Consider the following 17,814-nt stretch of genomic DNA (forward strand, 5'->3'; position numbering starts at 1 on the left):
TGCACGGACACGACTACTGGTGATTAATGCGGCGGCGCGGAGGAAACCAGGACTGGATATGTGCAGGAAAAAGTGGGGATAAGTGAGTTTGATGATGGACACTGCGGAGGTAATCATCTTTGTGTTGGTGGTCGTGATAATCGTGGTGTCGTTGCTGTCCAACGTCCTGGTGCTGATCTGCTTTCTGTACAACCCGGAGATCCGAAAGCAGGTCCCCGGTCTGTTCAACCTCAATCTCACCTTCTGCAACTTGTTGCTGACCGTGTACAACATGCCGCTCACTTTGGTGGGACTTGCGAGTAAAGCCCAGCCGGGGGGCGACGGCTTCTGCCAGATCGTCGGCTTCCTGGAGACCTTCCTGTCCACCAACTCGATGCTCAGCATGGCAGCTTTGAGCATCGATAGATGGATCGCGGTGGTTTTCCCCCTGAGATACCACTCCAGGATGCGCCACAAAGACGCAGCGTTCGTCCTCGGCTACACGTGGGCGCACTCCGTGTCTTTTTCCACGGTGGCCGCCTGTCTTTCCTGGGTGGGATACCACAGGCTTTACGCGTCCTGCACCCTTTCCAACCCGAAGGCGAGCAGCCGGACCCAGTTTGTTATCTTCACCGTTTTCTTCCACTCCTTCACCTTCTTCCTGTCGTTCATCGTGCTGTGCGTTACGTACCTCAAAGTCCTCAAAGTGGCGAGATTTCACTGTAAGAGAATCGACGTGATCACAATGCAAACTTTGGTGCTGCTGGTGGACATCCACCCCAGGTGAGCCCCCTTCACTCCCTCACCCACGCATCCCTCATCCGTCATCTGCACCTGCCACGCTGACTCACAACACAGAGACTCTTTCAAAATGTTTAGTTAAGAGATGAACAAGAGAGCAAGTAGCACAAAGTTAAAATGTGAAAAAATGTTGTTTTTTTTTAAGTCTTGGAACCTCACTTCTCCTATTCCTTATGGACAAGGTGCAGATAAATATGACCATAATATTGTGTTTTACAAAACAAACAAATGAATTCGTCACAATGTCCCCAGGATGGATTGATACCATTTACAATAGATTATCGTCACCCTCTTAAAATAATCGCCTAAGTCATGTTTTTACAAAAATGTTTTTTTTTTTTGCCTAAATCATCTCCTCATGATGCTGACCACCTATAGCAACATTGCCCACATCCGCAGTTAAACAGATTATGCCATTGTACCCCTCGAGTAGAAATTGCCTATGTCAAGAGTGTGTCAAATGGTTCGGTTTTTTGTGTTTCCTGAAAAGTCTGAAAGAATGACTTAGGCGATTATTTTATGAGGGTGACGTTATGTAACATGTGATGACCTAAGGAGATATGACAAACACGCACAAGCACATATGTAGCTATATATCTGTATCTATCTTTATGTGCGGCTGTGTGTGTGTGTGTGTGTGTGTGTGTGTGTGCATTGTAATTTAGCTGAATTTCTGAAAGAGATCACTAGGAGTGGTTATTTTGTCCAAGGCCATTGTTGAATGTTGGTGTGAGTGTGAGATGTGCATCAAATGAGCAACATTTGTCAGAATATTGTGTTAAAGTGAAAAAAAAAGTGGCATCACTTTGCTGAAATGTTTTTTTTTTTCATTTTTTTTTTATTTTCTATTATTAATATTGCAGGAGAGTGTGTCTTGCATGTAATGAAATGCCATGGCAAACTATTCGAGGAAAAAAAACAAGATCCCACTTATTGGCTCCCTACATAGAGATCAGACCGGCCAACCTGATTGGCCTTATTCGCCATTAACATTAATCGATCTATCTGCCTGTCAATACGGTTTTATCAGCCAGCGTTCAGCAAATAGTATTTATCTGTAATGACACTGCTGATCCAACTTTAAATTGAACTTTATCGTCACTCATGAGCCCCATCTAAATAGCATCTTGTTATCATATCCAAAATACATTTCCACACAGAGTGTTTTGTAGTTCTTAACATCCGAACCTTCGCCATAAATCAAATAACCAGTCAGGCTTCTTTTGAACTGACGTCTCAAATGTTTATCGCTGTACAACAGAATTGGATAGGGGTTCACTGCCCCCTCTCTGTATAAGGTTTCTAAAGACACATTGCGGTTTTCCCTGAGTGTGTTAACCATTTTATACCTGCTTAACTCCTCCTCTGCCAGTGTTAGACAGCGTTGCCTGGAGGAGCAAAAGAGGAGGCGTCAGAGAGCCACAAGGAAGATCAGCACCTTCATTGGCACCTTCATGCTCTGTTTCGCTCCCTATGTGATCACAAGGTAAGCAGAGAGGACGTCACGGGGAAACAGAGACCGTACTGGCACACAGGTTCATTTGTTGTGTTTGACACCCTCCTCCCCTGCTGTCACACCCCTTCACCGAGACACTTACGATCACATGTGCAACACACACTCACACACACACACAGGCACGTACACCCTTTTTCTGCCGATATCCGCGTTCCTACCTCGCTGACCAGCGTTGAAAGATGACATTGGCTGACCTTGTGATAAGTACTATGCCTCTGCTTTGTCGTTGTTGCTGCATTGGCACTTTCCTTTTCAAGTTCACTGGGTGCACCTCTGCTAGTAAGGGTGGAGTCCACTCGCATCACTCAACAGACAGAGAAGACATAAAATAAAACCTTCTAAGTCAGATGCATCAGTCATTGATTAGGAGACATGTGCAAAGCTTTGAGGTTAAAGCTAAAATTATTCAAAGAATGTGAGAATAGCAAAGATTGAAAGAATAGCGGGGGAAGCAAAGAAACTAAAACATGCGATTCATTTTCTTTAATAGAAAACAAAATTCAAAATCCACATTTCATTGCAATGGAAAAAAAAAGGAATAAAAATGAACGGGACAACAAAAGGAGGCCTGAAAGGCTGGTTCTTCCAAATTAGATAAAGACGAACATAAAGAACCGAAAGGCACTCGGAGCATGTGGGAATATTCCAAGGCTAATTGCCTGTTCGTTTTGAATTTACATCCACATTAAAAAACATTATGTATATCCAGATCCTCATCATTATTTCAGGAATATATTGATCGTGCATATAAAAGATATTCTGTGTTCAATTTGCTGTCTGGATTTGCACTGAGTTTCACAGATTAATAGATGCTATCACCCCTAATATGTCTGAGAAATGAATACAAATCCGAACAAATGAATGAAAATGAAAATGAAAACTAGTACTGGAGCTGTGCCTTTTCTTAACTGTAACCCCTCTGATTTGGTGGGTGTAATAATTATTCCATGTGCTTATATAGTATTTGACTGCTATCAGATTTTGTCGAAGCACTCACTGAAACAGACACTTTTGCACAAACTGAGAGAAAACTGAAGAAAAAAAAGCGTCAGTGAATTCTGGAATTCAATGTTAAACTTTAACATTGATTAAAATATAAAACATCTTTCTAATGGTGTCTTGGTTTGAGCCCCCAGGAGGCTGAATATACAGTAAACGAATCAGTCCTTTAAATACATGATCGTGATTGCAAAGAATTTAAATGAAGAATACCCAAATATCTGAAGTAGGTCATATCAACCAATAATCAGCCGGTTACTAAAAGGAACAGCAGCGTCGCTGTGGCATCTCACTGCGATCGTTGGGATCGTGTTGGCACGTGCCAGTAATGGCTGCCGGCCCATGCGAAGCCAGTGTGAATTTGCTGACGCGGCCTGAGTGAAGACAGAGTAATCACACAGAGTGCAGTCGAGAATCGCCATTTTTCTTTTTTTTTTTCACTTATCTTATTTTAACAGTCTTTACTTATCTTTAACTTAACATCAGGACCAGCAGAGCTTTATCTCGGTGAAACTCCTAGAGGCCATAGAATGAGATGCATGTAGGGATTTTCCAGAATGTCTTATGGGATATACAGTATGTTTATTTCAACACGCTGACCCCCTTCCCCCACTTCTCTCTCCCATCACCATCTCTTCATGCTCGCCCCCAGGATTGTGGAGTTATTTCCAGCAGTGCCTATCAACCCTCACTGGGGAATTGTGTCCAAGTGTTTAGCTTACAGCAAGGCCGCCTGCGACCCTTTTGTATACTCTTTGCTCCGACACCAGTACAAGAAGACGTGCAGTGACATCATCAACAGGCTGCTGAAGCGTAGCTCCTTGAACGCATCAGGGCGCAACCATGAGATCCAGGGCAACAGCATACCAACGGCAGAGTGACAGGCATCAGACCGATGGGGGGGTGGGTTGTGGGTTGGGGGGGGCCTTCTGTGCGTTGACTTGGCAACCGTCAAGGCAATATGATTTATTGATGATGAAGAATAGAGGAATAATAGTTGTTTTTGTCCGTGACAGCTTGAATTTGTCCTGACACGCCACACAAAGAGTCGCTTGAGAGAAGGGCAAATCCACGAACGTGAAATTCACTGTGCTTATTAAGTGACCATCCAGTGAAGGACAGTTGGCAACGGGAAGTTTTTACACCCGCCTGGAGATACAGATCTGCTCACATCTGGTTTTCGCCTCTGCTATGAAGGAGAGTAGGTTTTGCATTGGTCGTAGTGATTTTGCAGTATAGCTGTTTGTTTTCACATTATTTCAATCTTTCTTTTTTCTTCTTATATCATAAAAGGATATGGAAAAGTTGGTTTTATTTTTTTGGAATAAGCGTGTCCAAGTTATGTCCTACTGTATTTTGCACTGAAATGCAACCTAACCAAACTTAGTACCCTCATTTTATTATCAAGGAAAACACAGAAAACAGTCTGGGCAGCCGTACAGCCCAACATTGTTTTTTTTAGGGTTAAGATATGTGGAGAAAAAAAAAACATGATATCTGCAACTAAAATCACATTCTAACACAATTCAAAATACACAAACACACTTTTTATGTAGTTGGTGACTTGACGTACCAATGCCAGGTTAAGGATGAATAATAAGACTGTCACAAATTGAAAGACATTCTTATCGATTATTTTTTATGTGTCGCCATCCTATATTCCATCGTTGTGTTATAACTTGGCAGAGCTGCGTTTCGATGGCCTACAAAACCATCGTCTGTCAGTGCTGACTTGTGCCTCTCAGGTAGTTGAGTCATGTGGATAGGATTGACTATTCCTTCTTTTTTTTTTTTTTTTTTTTTTTACCGACCAAAAAAAGAAACACCCTCATGTTTTTCCGCATGATTGACCGATAAGGATATTACATAACGTCTTTATTTTCCTTCGCTCTGCTGGGTGATCACCTGTAAGAAAACAATGTGATGTGAATAGCTCTTGCAGTTGTCCAAGCAAAACGCAGAGATGGACTTTTAAGATCAGCTGATATTTTGAACGGCGTGACTTTGGAAGCATATTTAAGGGAATAGTTTCTGCTCAGACACATTTGACAGTGATTGTGTAACTTAGATATTTTAGATTCCATCTTTTTTAAACTACCGTGTTTTCAGAACACTCACTTTTCGGCTGCAGAATAAAATCGTACTAGTTAGTAAGCATAGACCCGATAAATCAAAAATGGCTTGCTGGAAACTGACATGAAAAAAACTCGTCTGTAAGAATAACATAGTTAATCAGGACATTTTTATCAAAACTGTATTATGCTCTGAATCAATTCATATCAGATACCTGTCCAAGAAGAGCAAAGCATTCTGAAAACTCAGCAGGACAGCAAATTAGAAGGCTACCATGAATGTCGAAGGTCAGTTGAGCTGTTATGCTGATGCAGTTTTCCCTCAATATGGCTTGTCATTGATTCTCTGTGTGGAAGTAACTTGAGTGATATTGGAAAAAAAAAAGACAAAAATAAGTGGGAAAGAGATTAAATAGCAATATATTGTGTTGCTTGTGGGACTCAGTTTCATATCGCTGTTCCTTTGCTGGCTAACTGAGGTTGGTGTGGTGTGAACTCAAACATTTATTCTGCGTAGAGCGTGGACCGTAAACCTTTGACCGCCCAGAGATTCCTGTTATCGGCATAGTCTGTGTGAGACAGAAAGACGTTTCCCATGAAATAACCCTTTTTCCACCGCTCATACCAGCCTCTCTTTATGCTTGCCTGTAGTAACACGGAGTTATTTTCAGTGCTGCCTGTCAAACCTCACTTGGGAATTGTCTCGAAGCGTCTGGCTTACAGCGAGACAGCCTGCGACCCCTTTGCCTAAAACACAGCAAAACGACTGCCATTTCTCCGGAAAACATTAATTAGGGTGGCTATTAGCTAAAGTAACTGAAGGAATCATGCAACCAACCGCAGAAAAAAAAACATCACTGAATTTTTATTGTCTTATTTTGGGTGTCACAAGCCTCTTTGCACAGATGCTGATTTTTTTTTTTTTTTGTAATTTAGCTATTGCAGGTTATGGTAATAAATGTTTAATTTCCCCAGAATTATAAATTGACTTAATCTATAATAATCTTTTACATTGGGAAATATTGTAGGTTGAGCAGGGTAATATTTTTAGTGCTTTAGCTTCCATTTGAATCACTTTGCTTCAAATACAGCTCTCTGAAGTTGTGTCAAGCAATTGGGGTTTAAATCAATATGTAATCACTTTATACATTTCTTGATGAGATGGGTAGCTATTTTTCAGCACCTTTCATAGTATGTTGAATGATGTGTTTTTCCCAGTTGCTCTTGCAGTAGCGAATGCAAAAAAAGCAGGCCAAAACACTCTCTCACTCCAAAAATATATCCATGATTTTTTCATTTTCATTTATGTATTTGTTTTTATTAGAAGGTCGGCAGCTCTCAGTGGCTGTTGTTGGCCACATGTATAAAGTTTACATGAGGTGTTAACTATATACACAAGGTCATGCATGTCAAAAAAATGAAGAAAGTTGGTATTAAGCGGGAGCGCAACAGGATTTGAGTACACACTGCACATTCTAATGTCGAACAGCGGGAACACACAGTGCCAAAATGATCCAAGATGCCCAGTGAGCCAAATATCAGTAGCTGCTGTTTCTCGAAGCATCTGTGTTTTAATATTGCACCCATAGGTCTGATGATTTATGATTTACGAGATCCTTAGTTCAAAAGAGAAGCGGTTGTCTTTGATAAGTACATTGTGTAGTAAGTATTGTGTGACACAGTGAGACAACCAATGCCTTAAATTCTGAAAAATGTGGTAGTTTAGAGTATTTTCGTTTACCAGAACATAGATATCTCAAACACTAGAGAAATGATTTATTATTGCCTTATCATCTCTTTTCATTACTATTTATTAGAATCTGCCTCTGTATATCTCTGCCCTATTTCTCTTCACCATGGTATTTCCTGCGGATGTTTTGCACTGATGTAGAGTAGTTATTTTTCTCACAAATGATGACTATGGTTATGGTGACAAACAAGCTAAAACATGACATGGTTGATGTTATCAGATTTAGATAAATGACAATGTGAAAAGTATTTTTGTGTCTTTTTGATATACATACATGTAATTTATTACAACACTGTATTTGTTGGAGTGTTACAGAATGTGCTACTGTAAATGCAAAAGGAGTTTTACATGTTGTTGATAGTTGACAATGAAGAAACTGTAATATACCTCATTTTGTCATGGTGACTGACCTGTTGCCTGAAGTGTTTATTCACCTCCTCAGTTATGAATCCTAGGCTAAATGCTGCTGCTAAAGACGGCTACAATGATAAGATGTTTGGTGACTGAAAGTGAAGAAGACAGGTTTATATTTTGACCATGACGATTAAAATATATGGTGGACTTACAATCTGGTTGGTGTGACTATGTTTTGTTTTTTTTCCAGAAAGAAAACACACTTAAAAGGTGTACTAAGTCATTTTTGGGCACCAACGACATGAACACATGAATTATTTTAAAAACACGGGAGGAGTTTCTTCATCTCACACGGGATCAGTGAGTCTTTTATAGGTAGCCACCTTATATAGCCTGTTCTAATATAGACTCTGTCAAGTAAAAAGCAATTTGTATGACGAGTTATTGTAGCAGCCTAAGAAAATTGCTTTTGTATGGTGTGTAAAGCCCTCAATACATTTATTATGCCAGGCTCCTTCAACAGTTGCTTCTGGTTAAAAGAAATTTGGCTTTCAAAGCACATTTTTCAAAACACATCCCTGGTTCTGTAGTAGGATTTTTGCATTATGGGAATGATGTTTTGACCCTGGTCATGACCTCAAGTCAGGTGGGCTGAGGGACCTTTCTTTCACCTGTTTAAATGCAGGCTCCAGTGCATATAAGGGGCAGATATTCAATGAAGTTTTGTGTCAACACTTATCTTCTGTTAGTAACACTTAAGGTGAAAACTGCCCTCCCCTCGCCTTGTGCATCTATGATAATATCATAAAACTGCGCAAAATCTGTAAATGGCTCTGGATTTTTTGGGGTCTAAAATGAATAAATAAATAAATGCGTGTGATACAACTGTCACCTTTTAAATTCACAGCAATTCCGAGTGCTTTTATCCGCAGTCAGGTTGAGGGAAAATATTTTTTTGTTAACACCCCTGTACGGGTGGTAATGAAGAAACAGCCCGGTTGAACCAACTGTGATTCAATGCACTGATTGACACCACAGGACACAGTGATTATCTGCAGGTGGGTGGCACTGACCGTGAGCACATGGCTTAATCACAGTTGGACCTCAACCCACTGGGTCAAATGACACCTCTGGGTGAGAAATAAAACATATAACTCAAAGTGAAAAGTGGACACCTCCTTCCGTAGAAGAAAGCAGTGGTTATGCGGTGTTTAGTCCCACTATAGATTATTGCTTGGCTGCCTCAGCTGATATTTCTGTAAATTCACCTGCAAAAAGAATTCAAATGGTACATATTGGATGGGGATGAGAATGAGCTAAATGTGGGAGGATTATATATTATGTAAAATATTGCTCAAATATATATTGAATATATGTATGTACAGAAGTATGTACAAAACATAACAGCCTTTTAATGAAACATACTGGGTAGGTGGAGAATGAGCTAATTGTGAAAGGGTTACATAATGTATGAAATATCATTATAAAATATTTAGTGGTGCACAGTGGTTAGCATTTCTGCCTAATAGCACGAACGATGGTTCGATTCCGACAGGATGACCCATCTGTGTGGAGTTTTCATATTCTCCCTGTGCCTGCATAAGTTTCCTCCATGCAGGAGCATAACAGGAAAAATTGGGAAAATGACCTTATTGTTTGATTGAGCGAGTGAGTGTTTTTTTGTTTCTATATGTAGCCCTGTGAAAAGTCTAGGTTGCACCTTGCCTCTTGCCCAATAGGATACGGCATCCCCTGCGGTCCTAAGCACAGGATAAGCAGTAGATGATAAATGGATATAAAACTATTTTATTTGCAATATTTTATATATTTTGTAAAATAGAGCATATCAGCTTGATTATAATATCAATTCTAATTTTTAGATCTATCTATCTATCTATCTATCTATCTATCTATCTATCTATCTATCTATCTATCTATCTATCTATCTATCTATCTATCTATCTATCTATCTATCTATCACATATAGCATACAATGTACAGTAAATAATATGTAATATATGTGTGGATATCAGAAGTCTAGCATTCCCACTGATTGCACAAGGGCTATGCTTGCAGGGCATTTCTGAAGACAAGGCCTTGGGAAACCTGAATGTTCCCCAGAGACAGAATCAACTGTGATTGAGTGAAAATGTTCCTTCTCAGTATGATAAAGGTCAGTAATCATGACACAATTCATGTGAGGAGAATTTTTGGTAGGGGATCCAACAGTTTTACAGTGATGCTGTGTATGGGATAGATTTGAGGCTGACAGATATAGATTGGGGGAACACTTGGAGTTCAATTTTGTGGCAGAATCAAATTGTGGGTGAAATGCTATGAGATAAGAAATTTTGAAAAAGTGGAACATCCAGAAAAGCTGGAGAGATTTCAAAATTACACCCGACATTTGTGATCAATTGCCACGCACAACAATAAGGAATGGTACCAATTGAAACTGTTAGGATGGACAGTGAGAAAAGGTTTCAGTAGCCTTTATTTCCTCCACTCTCACACGGAAATATATCTTCCTTGAACGATTCCTGCATGAGATGCCGGAAAACACCATTCTAGCAGAGAAACACTTTCTTTATGGAGGAATACAAGGAGTCAGGTGATAAAATCAGCTGCAAAGATATGGGGGGATTCGAAAATGTGTTCCTTTTAGCATTTTTATTCTTACCAATCTCTCTGGTTAAGTATAGTAAAAAAAAAAAAAGTTCAAATAGAACCATTCACAATGTTTACTGCGCCTGACAAAGACTTTTTGGCTGCCCTACGGTTATAACAACAAAAAAACTTTCAGGCAAACTTCTCCCTTGTGACACTTCTTTTTAGTCCTTGCCAATTTTGTCCACTCATCTGTGTCTAATTTCCTATCCGTCTGGCCCTATTTATAACCTTGCTTTTCCTCATGACTCTTCCATGTTGTCATCATCACCTTGGTTTGTACATGCTTATAGTATTTAAATGTTTTTGTACAGAATATTGAGTTTAACCAGGTCTGTATGGCTTGTTTTTGGACTCAGCACCTTATATACGGTTGTCTCTGTGGAGTGCCGGCAAAAAGAATGGCTGGCTGGTGTTGTCTGCTAGAACAGCATTCTTTGTCCCAAGAGTGTCCTCTTGTCCGGATCTCAGGTCTGCAGTAGATCCCTGACAATTTTCCCTTAACACTCTTCTTTTTTTTTTTTGTCAGCCTGCCTTCCAATTAATCGCTGTTTACAAAACCTTGCAGTAAACTGAAGCACGTGTTCCGCTTGTGCCACGTGCGAGTTTACCACGTTTTTCATGTTCACTCCAAAATGTGTAAAACTAACATGTGATCGCCAAAGCTTCTCAATGTTTAAATTGTTTTGTAAATGTCAAATTTGGACTTCTTATAGAGGTTGTCACGGAACATTAACCAGACGTCAATGGCTGGTGCATCATCAGTAAGCAATTTTGCCATATTTTAAGTGCCTCCATTAAACTGCAACCTAAAAGCGAACAGGTTTTTAACATTCGTGTCAGAATGAGCTCTTGCACTTTGAGTAAGAGTTAATACTCAACACCACTCTTTGATTATTATTTAAAAAAACGCAAACTATCAATGTAGGAGAACTTTGCGTTTTGCCCAAAAAGTCGAGCTATGACCCAGACTTGCTGTGTAGATCGAGCCCACCCACAGAGTGTGCATATGCGTGTGTGTGTGTCTGTTCTCTGTAAGGCTGTTTGTGGGTGGACTTGGCTCCCTGGTGATCTAAACCTGTAACATCTGTACTCGAGAGCTGCGAGAGACTAAAAATCACTGTCGCTGAGCATTTGCTTCTTCTCTCTTGCTTCCTGGTACCTTCCCGCATGTCACTCCGACTCTGCTAACTCATAAATAATGACACTCCTGCTCTGTGCCCTCTTCAGACATGCAACATTTTCACCTGTAAAAACTTAAAAAAAGGAGGGAGTAGGTTCCTCTGCCTCTTTAACAAGTTTTACTATTGTTAACATTTGAACCATGTTGCAATGCCACTCTTGTATATCAGTAGAAAATGTGTAAATATCTTTAAAACTACAGTATTCAACAATAGAACCACTCACAGTACTCAATCCAAACATTGCTCTATGTGGATAAAGGGGATATTTTACAATATTTGAATAAAATTCATTTGAAGATATTATAATAACAAACGCTGCCAGGTGTAAAAGGACAACTCTCCGTTGCAAAGCTCTGTCCTTTATTTTGCTGATGTCGACCCCTTTGATGCCCATCAAGCCTGTAGAGAATGTAATCTGTTTCCGATAGTGTGGAGCGGCGGAGGTGAAAGAGGTTAAGAGCTGGTTTACCGATGCTGCACGGCGACTCTCTCTTGTGTTTGCCAGGCAAGCACTTGAAATCTTCAAAGGTTGGACTGACTTCTGAAGAAGCTCTGGCCTTTAAACCGCTGGCGAGTGTCGACCCGCGCCACCTCCTGCACCTTCCCCCGGCCCGACTCTCTCAGGGATCTTCTGGATACCGAATTAGAGACATTAGACCTTGAATGGGCCTCACGGGTTCTTCTCAATAATAACATCAATGCTCTCTTGTGATCAAGCATCAAGATGTATGCCATTTTTACCAAAATCACGGGATATCTGGATGCTGCCCTTCATAACGCTGTTAGCCGGAGACATTATAAATGAAAGGGATGAGCCTAATTGTATTTATCGGGATTCTATAACCATCGATATCTGATTCTGTCCAAAACCATTCGGTCAAATCTTTCCCATCTGGTACGAACCCTTCAAGCAATTTTGGTTGTCTGAAAAGGATGGCTGAAAAATTTCAAAGACATCTTGGTTGATTATCATTAGATCATGTTTAGTCTAATACATTTTTTTTTGCCTGAATAAATCAAATCATGCAATTCGTTTTAGCTGTAGGCTGGACTAGAAGTTGACCAGATGGAAGGTACCGTGCCATGTCTGATTCACAGTGTGGCGACTGTACCTGGCAGTCGAGTGATTTCTTTTGCTTTCCTGTGCCACTGAGCAGCTTTAATAAAAACGACTTGAGCTGTACCTCCGACGCTGCCTCCGGTTCCTTTTATATAACGTCTCTGTTTGGCCACACACTATTCAGTACTTAATAGTAAACAGCAAAAAAAAAAATACTGCTCGCACAGAAAAGCAACAAAGATGACCAGTAACTTTAGTTTCAAAAGTAACCGCGCCCCTGATTTTTCATTTTACTGGATACCGGCCTTTTACTGACACACTTAATCCATGATGGGTTAAGTCATACAAGAAATAAACAAACTCTCTTATACTGGCAACGAACCGGTGATGACAAAAGAGTGGTTTCATGACATGAGTAACTTGGACAGTAAGAAAATCAAATCAAATAGCATTCCTCAATGAAAACCCTTGTCAGAATTTTACATGTCGTGTGTCTACCCGCAGATCCGCAGCGACCACAAAGATCATATTTCTGAGATGTGATATGAGGACAAGAGCCAAAACCATTGTTCACCAACCATTCGAGAAAAGAGAATACAAGGTGAAGGTCTGCCTATAGGGTTACTGCACGTCGGTCCGAAGGAATAGAGGTTTGCGATGTTGTCAGCTGAGACCAGTGATCTGTGAAAGCTTCAGAAGAACTATTATACGGAAAGCATTTTCCTCCCCGGCACTCCGAAGATACCATCTCTCTGCTGCCGAAATCAAATGAGGTGAGGCTTTGAATTAATCACATTGATTTCAAGTTATGGAAATGAAGTGGAGCTTATTTTCCATTAGTTCAATCAAGCAGAGACAAATGTAAATTAAGGGTTATTTTTTTAAATCAACTGTACAAATAAACAAGATTAAAGTTAATTATTGCTCCTGTAAATGATCAGACTTTTTAAGTCTAATAATGCAGTTACGATTTTGGTGTTTGGGGGCCAAAAAATGGGCCGTAAGCAACCAGTGCCCGCAGGAGCTAATGGGCCGAGTAACATTCTTAAGAAAAACTACCAATGGCAGAAAACAGAAACTGTTCAATAACAGATAGGAAAAATGGAAAATTTAATTTCTAGTTACTCAATGCCTGGGCGAAGCAGCAGTGACCGAGTTATGAGCCATGAAAGAATCATTGAAATCAGTGAGGAAAATCCAAACACTTGTACAAGACAAGACAAGACTAAGTTGAAGTAACTAGTTTTTATTTAAAAGCTTTAATCTAAAAAAACTTATCAGTGACACAGGTTCAATGAGTCCACAGTTTCTTTTAATAAATGAAAGTTGTAGAGATGCACTGATAAAGCTTTAGAAGTGGTTTACATAACTTACTGCATATATGTACATAACAACAACCAGCCATTTCTCACATTGGCCATATTAGATACTTAAATTTGTCATTAAGTTTTCTTTTATATACAAAAATAATTTTCAAATCTTAACAGTCTATAATTTTCTGTCGTTGATTATACAAACATTGTGTTGGAAAGTCTTTGTAGCTCATGCACAGAAAGATGTAGGGTTGCAACCAGAAAAAGACAGCCTTTGAAAGCTTTTAAAGGATACCATCAACAGTTAACAGTGAAAACATTGAGATGGATTACCACAGACAGCTTATATCGCGGGGCAAAACCAAACAAAAACGAAACAAAGAACTAATAAAGCATCCAGTTTGAATAAATTCACTTTTTCCATTACCAAAAAGCTATTCCAGTAACATTTTACTGGAGGAAACCGATAGAAGTCCAAACCCTGGTTTGGGGGTTGATCTCGCTGAATCCGAACAGAAGTTTGTTTCTGATTCTTCCTCCAGCTCCTCCATTCCAGTCACTATGTTGCCATGCGTCTCTCCCTGGACCTGCGAGCTTGGCGTGGCCTTGCGGGAATTTTGATGGGCTGCTTGTTGAATTTTTCCATTATTTCTTTGATCCGAGAGAGGTTGGTGCGGCTGAGGGTGAAGTCGCACCTGGTGGCGCCCATCTCATATCCCACTTCGCACTTCTTACTGACGAAGTTGTAGCCCTCGGCCTTGGCTGTTACTCTGTACTCACCAGGGTTCAGGAGACGCCAGTAATCGCCATCGGCGGCTGAAAGCACACAATACAGATTCAGCAATGGTGTGTTTGCCAGAAATGCGTGGCATCAAGGGGAAGTTCAATGTTGCATGTTTAAATTAATGACACAATTTAAGCACCCTCAGCTGTACTTTTTTTGGCTTCCATTTCATGGTAATAGCATTAAACATCAACACAAATAGATGTGTTTGAATGGTACCACTGGGAACCTCCCAAATGGGCTGGAAATAAACACGTAATATGCAATTTCTGCCTTTTTACAGGGATTATAAGGGCAATTGTTTTCTTAACACATCACCATTTCCAAAAATGAATCTGGAGCAGCTCAGGTAATGATTATTGTACAGCTTTACAGCTTGTAAAAAGAAAACCTACTACACACAAAGTTTCCTTGTTAAGACTTCCTGAAGATAGCACCAAAAATAAAGATGTTGTTTTGTTTTCTTACAGAGATGCTACTTGTTGAGTGATTCCATCTCAAAAGTATATCTGTGTGTTTGTGTGTGTGTGTGTGTGTGTGTGTGTGTGTGTGTGTTAAAATCCCCAGGGTAGGCTCAATCCATGATACCTGTATTCCACTTATCTTGTATCTTTTATCTTTGGATTTTTGAAAATAGCTCTGCGTTGTCCGGCTGAATTTCCGTGCTCTTTCCCTGCTAAATGCTGCCTTAATGTGACTTGAGTGTCACAGTGTATTTTCAGCCCCTGAGTCACTCATAAAAAAGCTGTCGCTTCATTTCTGACATCTAACACCCACCTGACACGTTTAAAAACCTGCTGTAAAAATTTGAATATAATGATAATGTGAGAAGTGTCTACATTTAGCCCAGACATGCACTACAGGACATCTGCAGGCATTAGTTACATTATAATAACAGGAGGGGACCAGATTACTTCCTGATTACGTTTTGATAAAAACTAATAGTCTTTAAGGATTTGAAAGTTATCGTTTAAATTGTATTGTATGTGTTATACATCATGGACATCTGTCCTGCTTTGTAGGCGACTGCATTTTTCAGTAAGTTGTGACAGTTGCACACTTAAACCGGTTGATAATGTCTCTTAAGGGTTAACTGGGTTCCAAAAATATATTCAGGGCAAAATAGAATTTTCAAACCAAATAGTTGAAAATCTTTAGTAACTACAGCTGACAAAAGCAATATTTCAGAGAGGAAGCAGTGACTTACACTTTGCTCCAGGAATAATATTGCTAATGTACTTTTAGGCACTCAATGTCACGCTCTAAGTACAAAAATACTTGGCTTTGACAGCTGCATTTTTTTAGGCATCAGCAAAGATTGCCTCCAGGATGCAATCGGTAGTAAAATTCAAAGCAGAAGCCCTCGGCTTCAACTGGATGTGAGTTGAACCTGCAGCTCTGCACTTGAGCACATGGAGTGTGTGCAAAGTGAAGAGTGCAGTCCTGAGGTAAAGATCCACTACTTTGATTGTAAAAATCTAAGCTAATCACATTGAGTTTCAGAGAAAATTTATAATGTTATCTCATTCAACTCAGGAAAAAATTGCTGGTGGTGATTATACACTTTAGAAGGAGGTGAAACATGTTGATGTACCTGTGCGGATGTCATGGTTGATACCCTCCACGGCGACGGTGGCATTTGCGATTCCACGGCCCTGCAGATCCCTTACCATCCCTTTGATCCCGCGATGCACCTGTGCAAAACAAGACGTGTACAACCATATGGACATTCTGACAGACCTCATTACTACCCGTTGCATATGCAATTAGCAATTTGCATTACAAGTGTATTCCACAACAAATAAGCATAATTTATGATGATTAGTAACAGGGTTTAGAAAGACTGATCTCCATGTACAAATGCAAGTTATGAGTTTTGTTTTGATGTTTTCATCAAAAAATGCATAATCAAAACAGTTACAAGTGCTAAATGTTGGTCTGTAAATGTTGGTGAGATAAATATATGTTGCTTGTGAGTAAGAGCGAGTGAAATAAGAGTCAAATGAGGGAAATGTGGAATAGACACGAGTATGCTCCTAAAAATAAAACCCAAATCATATGGCACCATATGAAGCACGGGGTTATTTGTCTAATTTGTCGGTGCATGAGTTTCCTGGTGTGAAGTGTGGGGGCTGTTTCGCCTTAGTACCTGCTCCATGAAGACAAGAAGAGACTCGCGATTGTTCTCCCATTCCTCAGGCAGCTCACTTTCATGAGGGAATTTGTCACAACCCACATACATCGACAACTCAAAGCAGTTGGTGTGCAAATAGCTGAAATCATTCATACCTGCCAAGAGAGATAAACATAGGCAAGCATCAACTCAGGTTAGCATTTTGGACAGGGATATTCTAAGAATTTGTGATGGCGATGCAGTTAAAAAAACAGACATTGAAGGACGTGAAGTTGCATTTTTTTTTGTAAGTTCGTCTTAGACGTCTCACATCATGCCTCAAGCCGTACCAGAGAAGATTTGCGACAGGCAAAGAGATTCAATGCTGAATATGCAGATGTGTTCATGGGAGCTAAAGAAAATTATAGCTCAAAGGCTTTGAGCTGAGCATAGAAATCCTGCATAAGACAACATCACGATCAGCGAGAAAAGACCGGGGCAGCTATGGACACTAACTGCCAGCCGCAGTATGCCAGGATGCCCCGTTGATGGTGCCATCCTCTTTGGCAAAGTCTTCTGTGTGACAAACCCTTCGGCTGGCATCAGTCATCAAGCGATGGGTGGAGGCATAGGAGAAGGCCAGCCAGCGAAAGACGTGATCATCTGGCGTAGGGGTCTGTTCTCTTGTCACCCCATGGGAACGGGTTTTGTCATACGGGAAGGTCACCACGAGCTCCCCTCCCTGGAGGTTACCACCCAACACAAAGGGCATCTTCTCCATCCATGCAATCAGAGCCCTTGTCTCCAAGGCAACCTGCGGCGGGGATAGAGAGAGGTGAGCATAATATAATTCATACTATCACCCCGGTGCTGATTGCTAAATTAACCATCCCTCATGGTGAAAACAATTTCACTGCAATGTGCACTTAAGAGGGCGTGATATAGATATCAAAAGGCAATTCTGAAATACTTGTGAAGTAATTACTAATGATTTTCTCATCATCTCATCATCACCTAGCATCACCTAGACGGGCGTCCCATCTCTGCAGCTGCAGGAGCTATTTTGGGGCTTTGTGTGAGTCATAGCTCTCGATGACGACAAACCCATCATGAGGATGAGCTTTTAATAGATCGCCGGATATATTTTTTGTACACAGCCTTGTTATTACAAGTAGCAAAGGTCCCTATGGCTCCCAGAATAGACGGCACTGGTACTTCATGA

The 17,814-nt window shown here is 40.4% G+C and overlaps 2 protein-coding genes across 3 annotated transcripts in view; one reads left to right on the plus strand and one right to left on the minus strand.

Annotated features, from left to right (window-relative positions):
- On the plus strand, window positions 1-5,760 carry LOC147215225 (G protein-coupled receptor 26-like). Its single transcript, XM_086139797.1, has 3 exons — window positions 1-762; window positions 2,153-2,266; window positions 3,948-5,760. The coding sequence occupies exons 1-3, from the start codon at window positions 92-94 to the stop codon at window positions 4,174-4,176; spliced, it is 1,014 nt and encodes a 337-aa protein (XP_085995923.1). The 5' UTR covers window positions 1-91; the 3' UTR covers window positions 4,177-5,760.
- Window positions 5,761-13,629: 7,869 nt separating this feature from the next.
- Window positions 13,630-17,814, minus strand: part of cpxm2 (carboxypeptidase X (M14 family), member 2) — a 34,125-nt gene continuing 29,940 nt past the window's right edge. For both annotated transcript variants that reach the window (XM_086140027.1, XM_086140026.1), the window contains exons 12-15: window positions 17,109-17,406; window positions 16,629-16,768; window positions 16,074-16,173; window positions 13,630-14,511 (exon numbers count right to left, since the gene is read on the minus strand). In XM_086140027.1, coding sequence (XP_085996153.1) covers window positions 14,255-14,511; window positions 16,074-16,173; window positions 16,629-16,768; window positions 17,109-17,406 — 795 coding nt within the window. In that variant the 3' untranslated portion in view covers window positions 13,630-14,254. The remainder of the gene's footprint in view (window positions 14,512-16,073; window positions 16,174-16,628; window positions 16,769-17,108; window positions 17,407-17,814) is intronic.

This window comes from Fistularia commersonii, chromosome 32 (assembly GCF_037954325.1).
Source record: "Fistularia commersonii isolate RoL2024-O1a breed Wild chromosome 32, RoL_Fcom_v1.0, whole genome shotgun sequence".
NCBI lineage: Eukaryota > Metazoa > Chordata > Actinopteri > Syngnathiformes > Fistulariidae > Fistularia > Fistularia commersonii.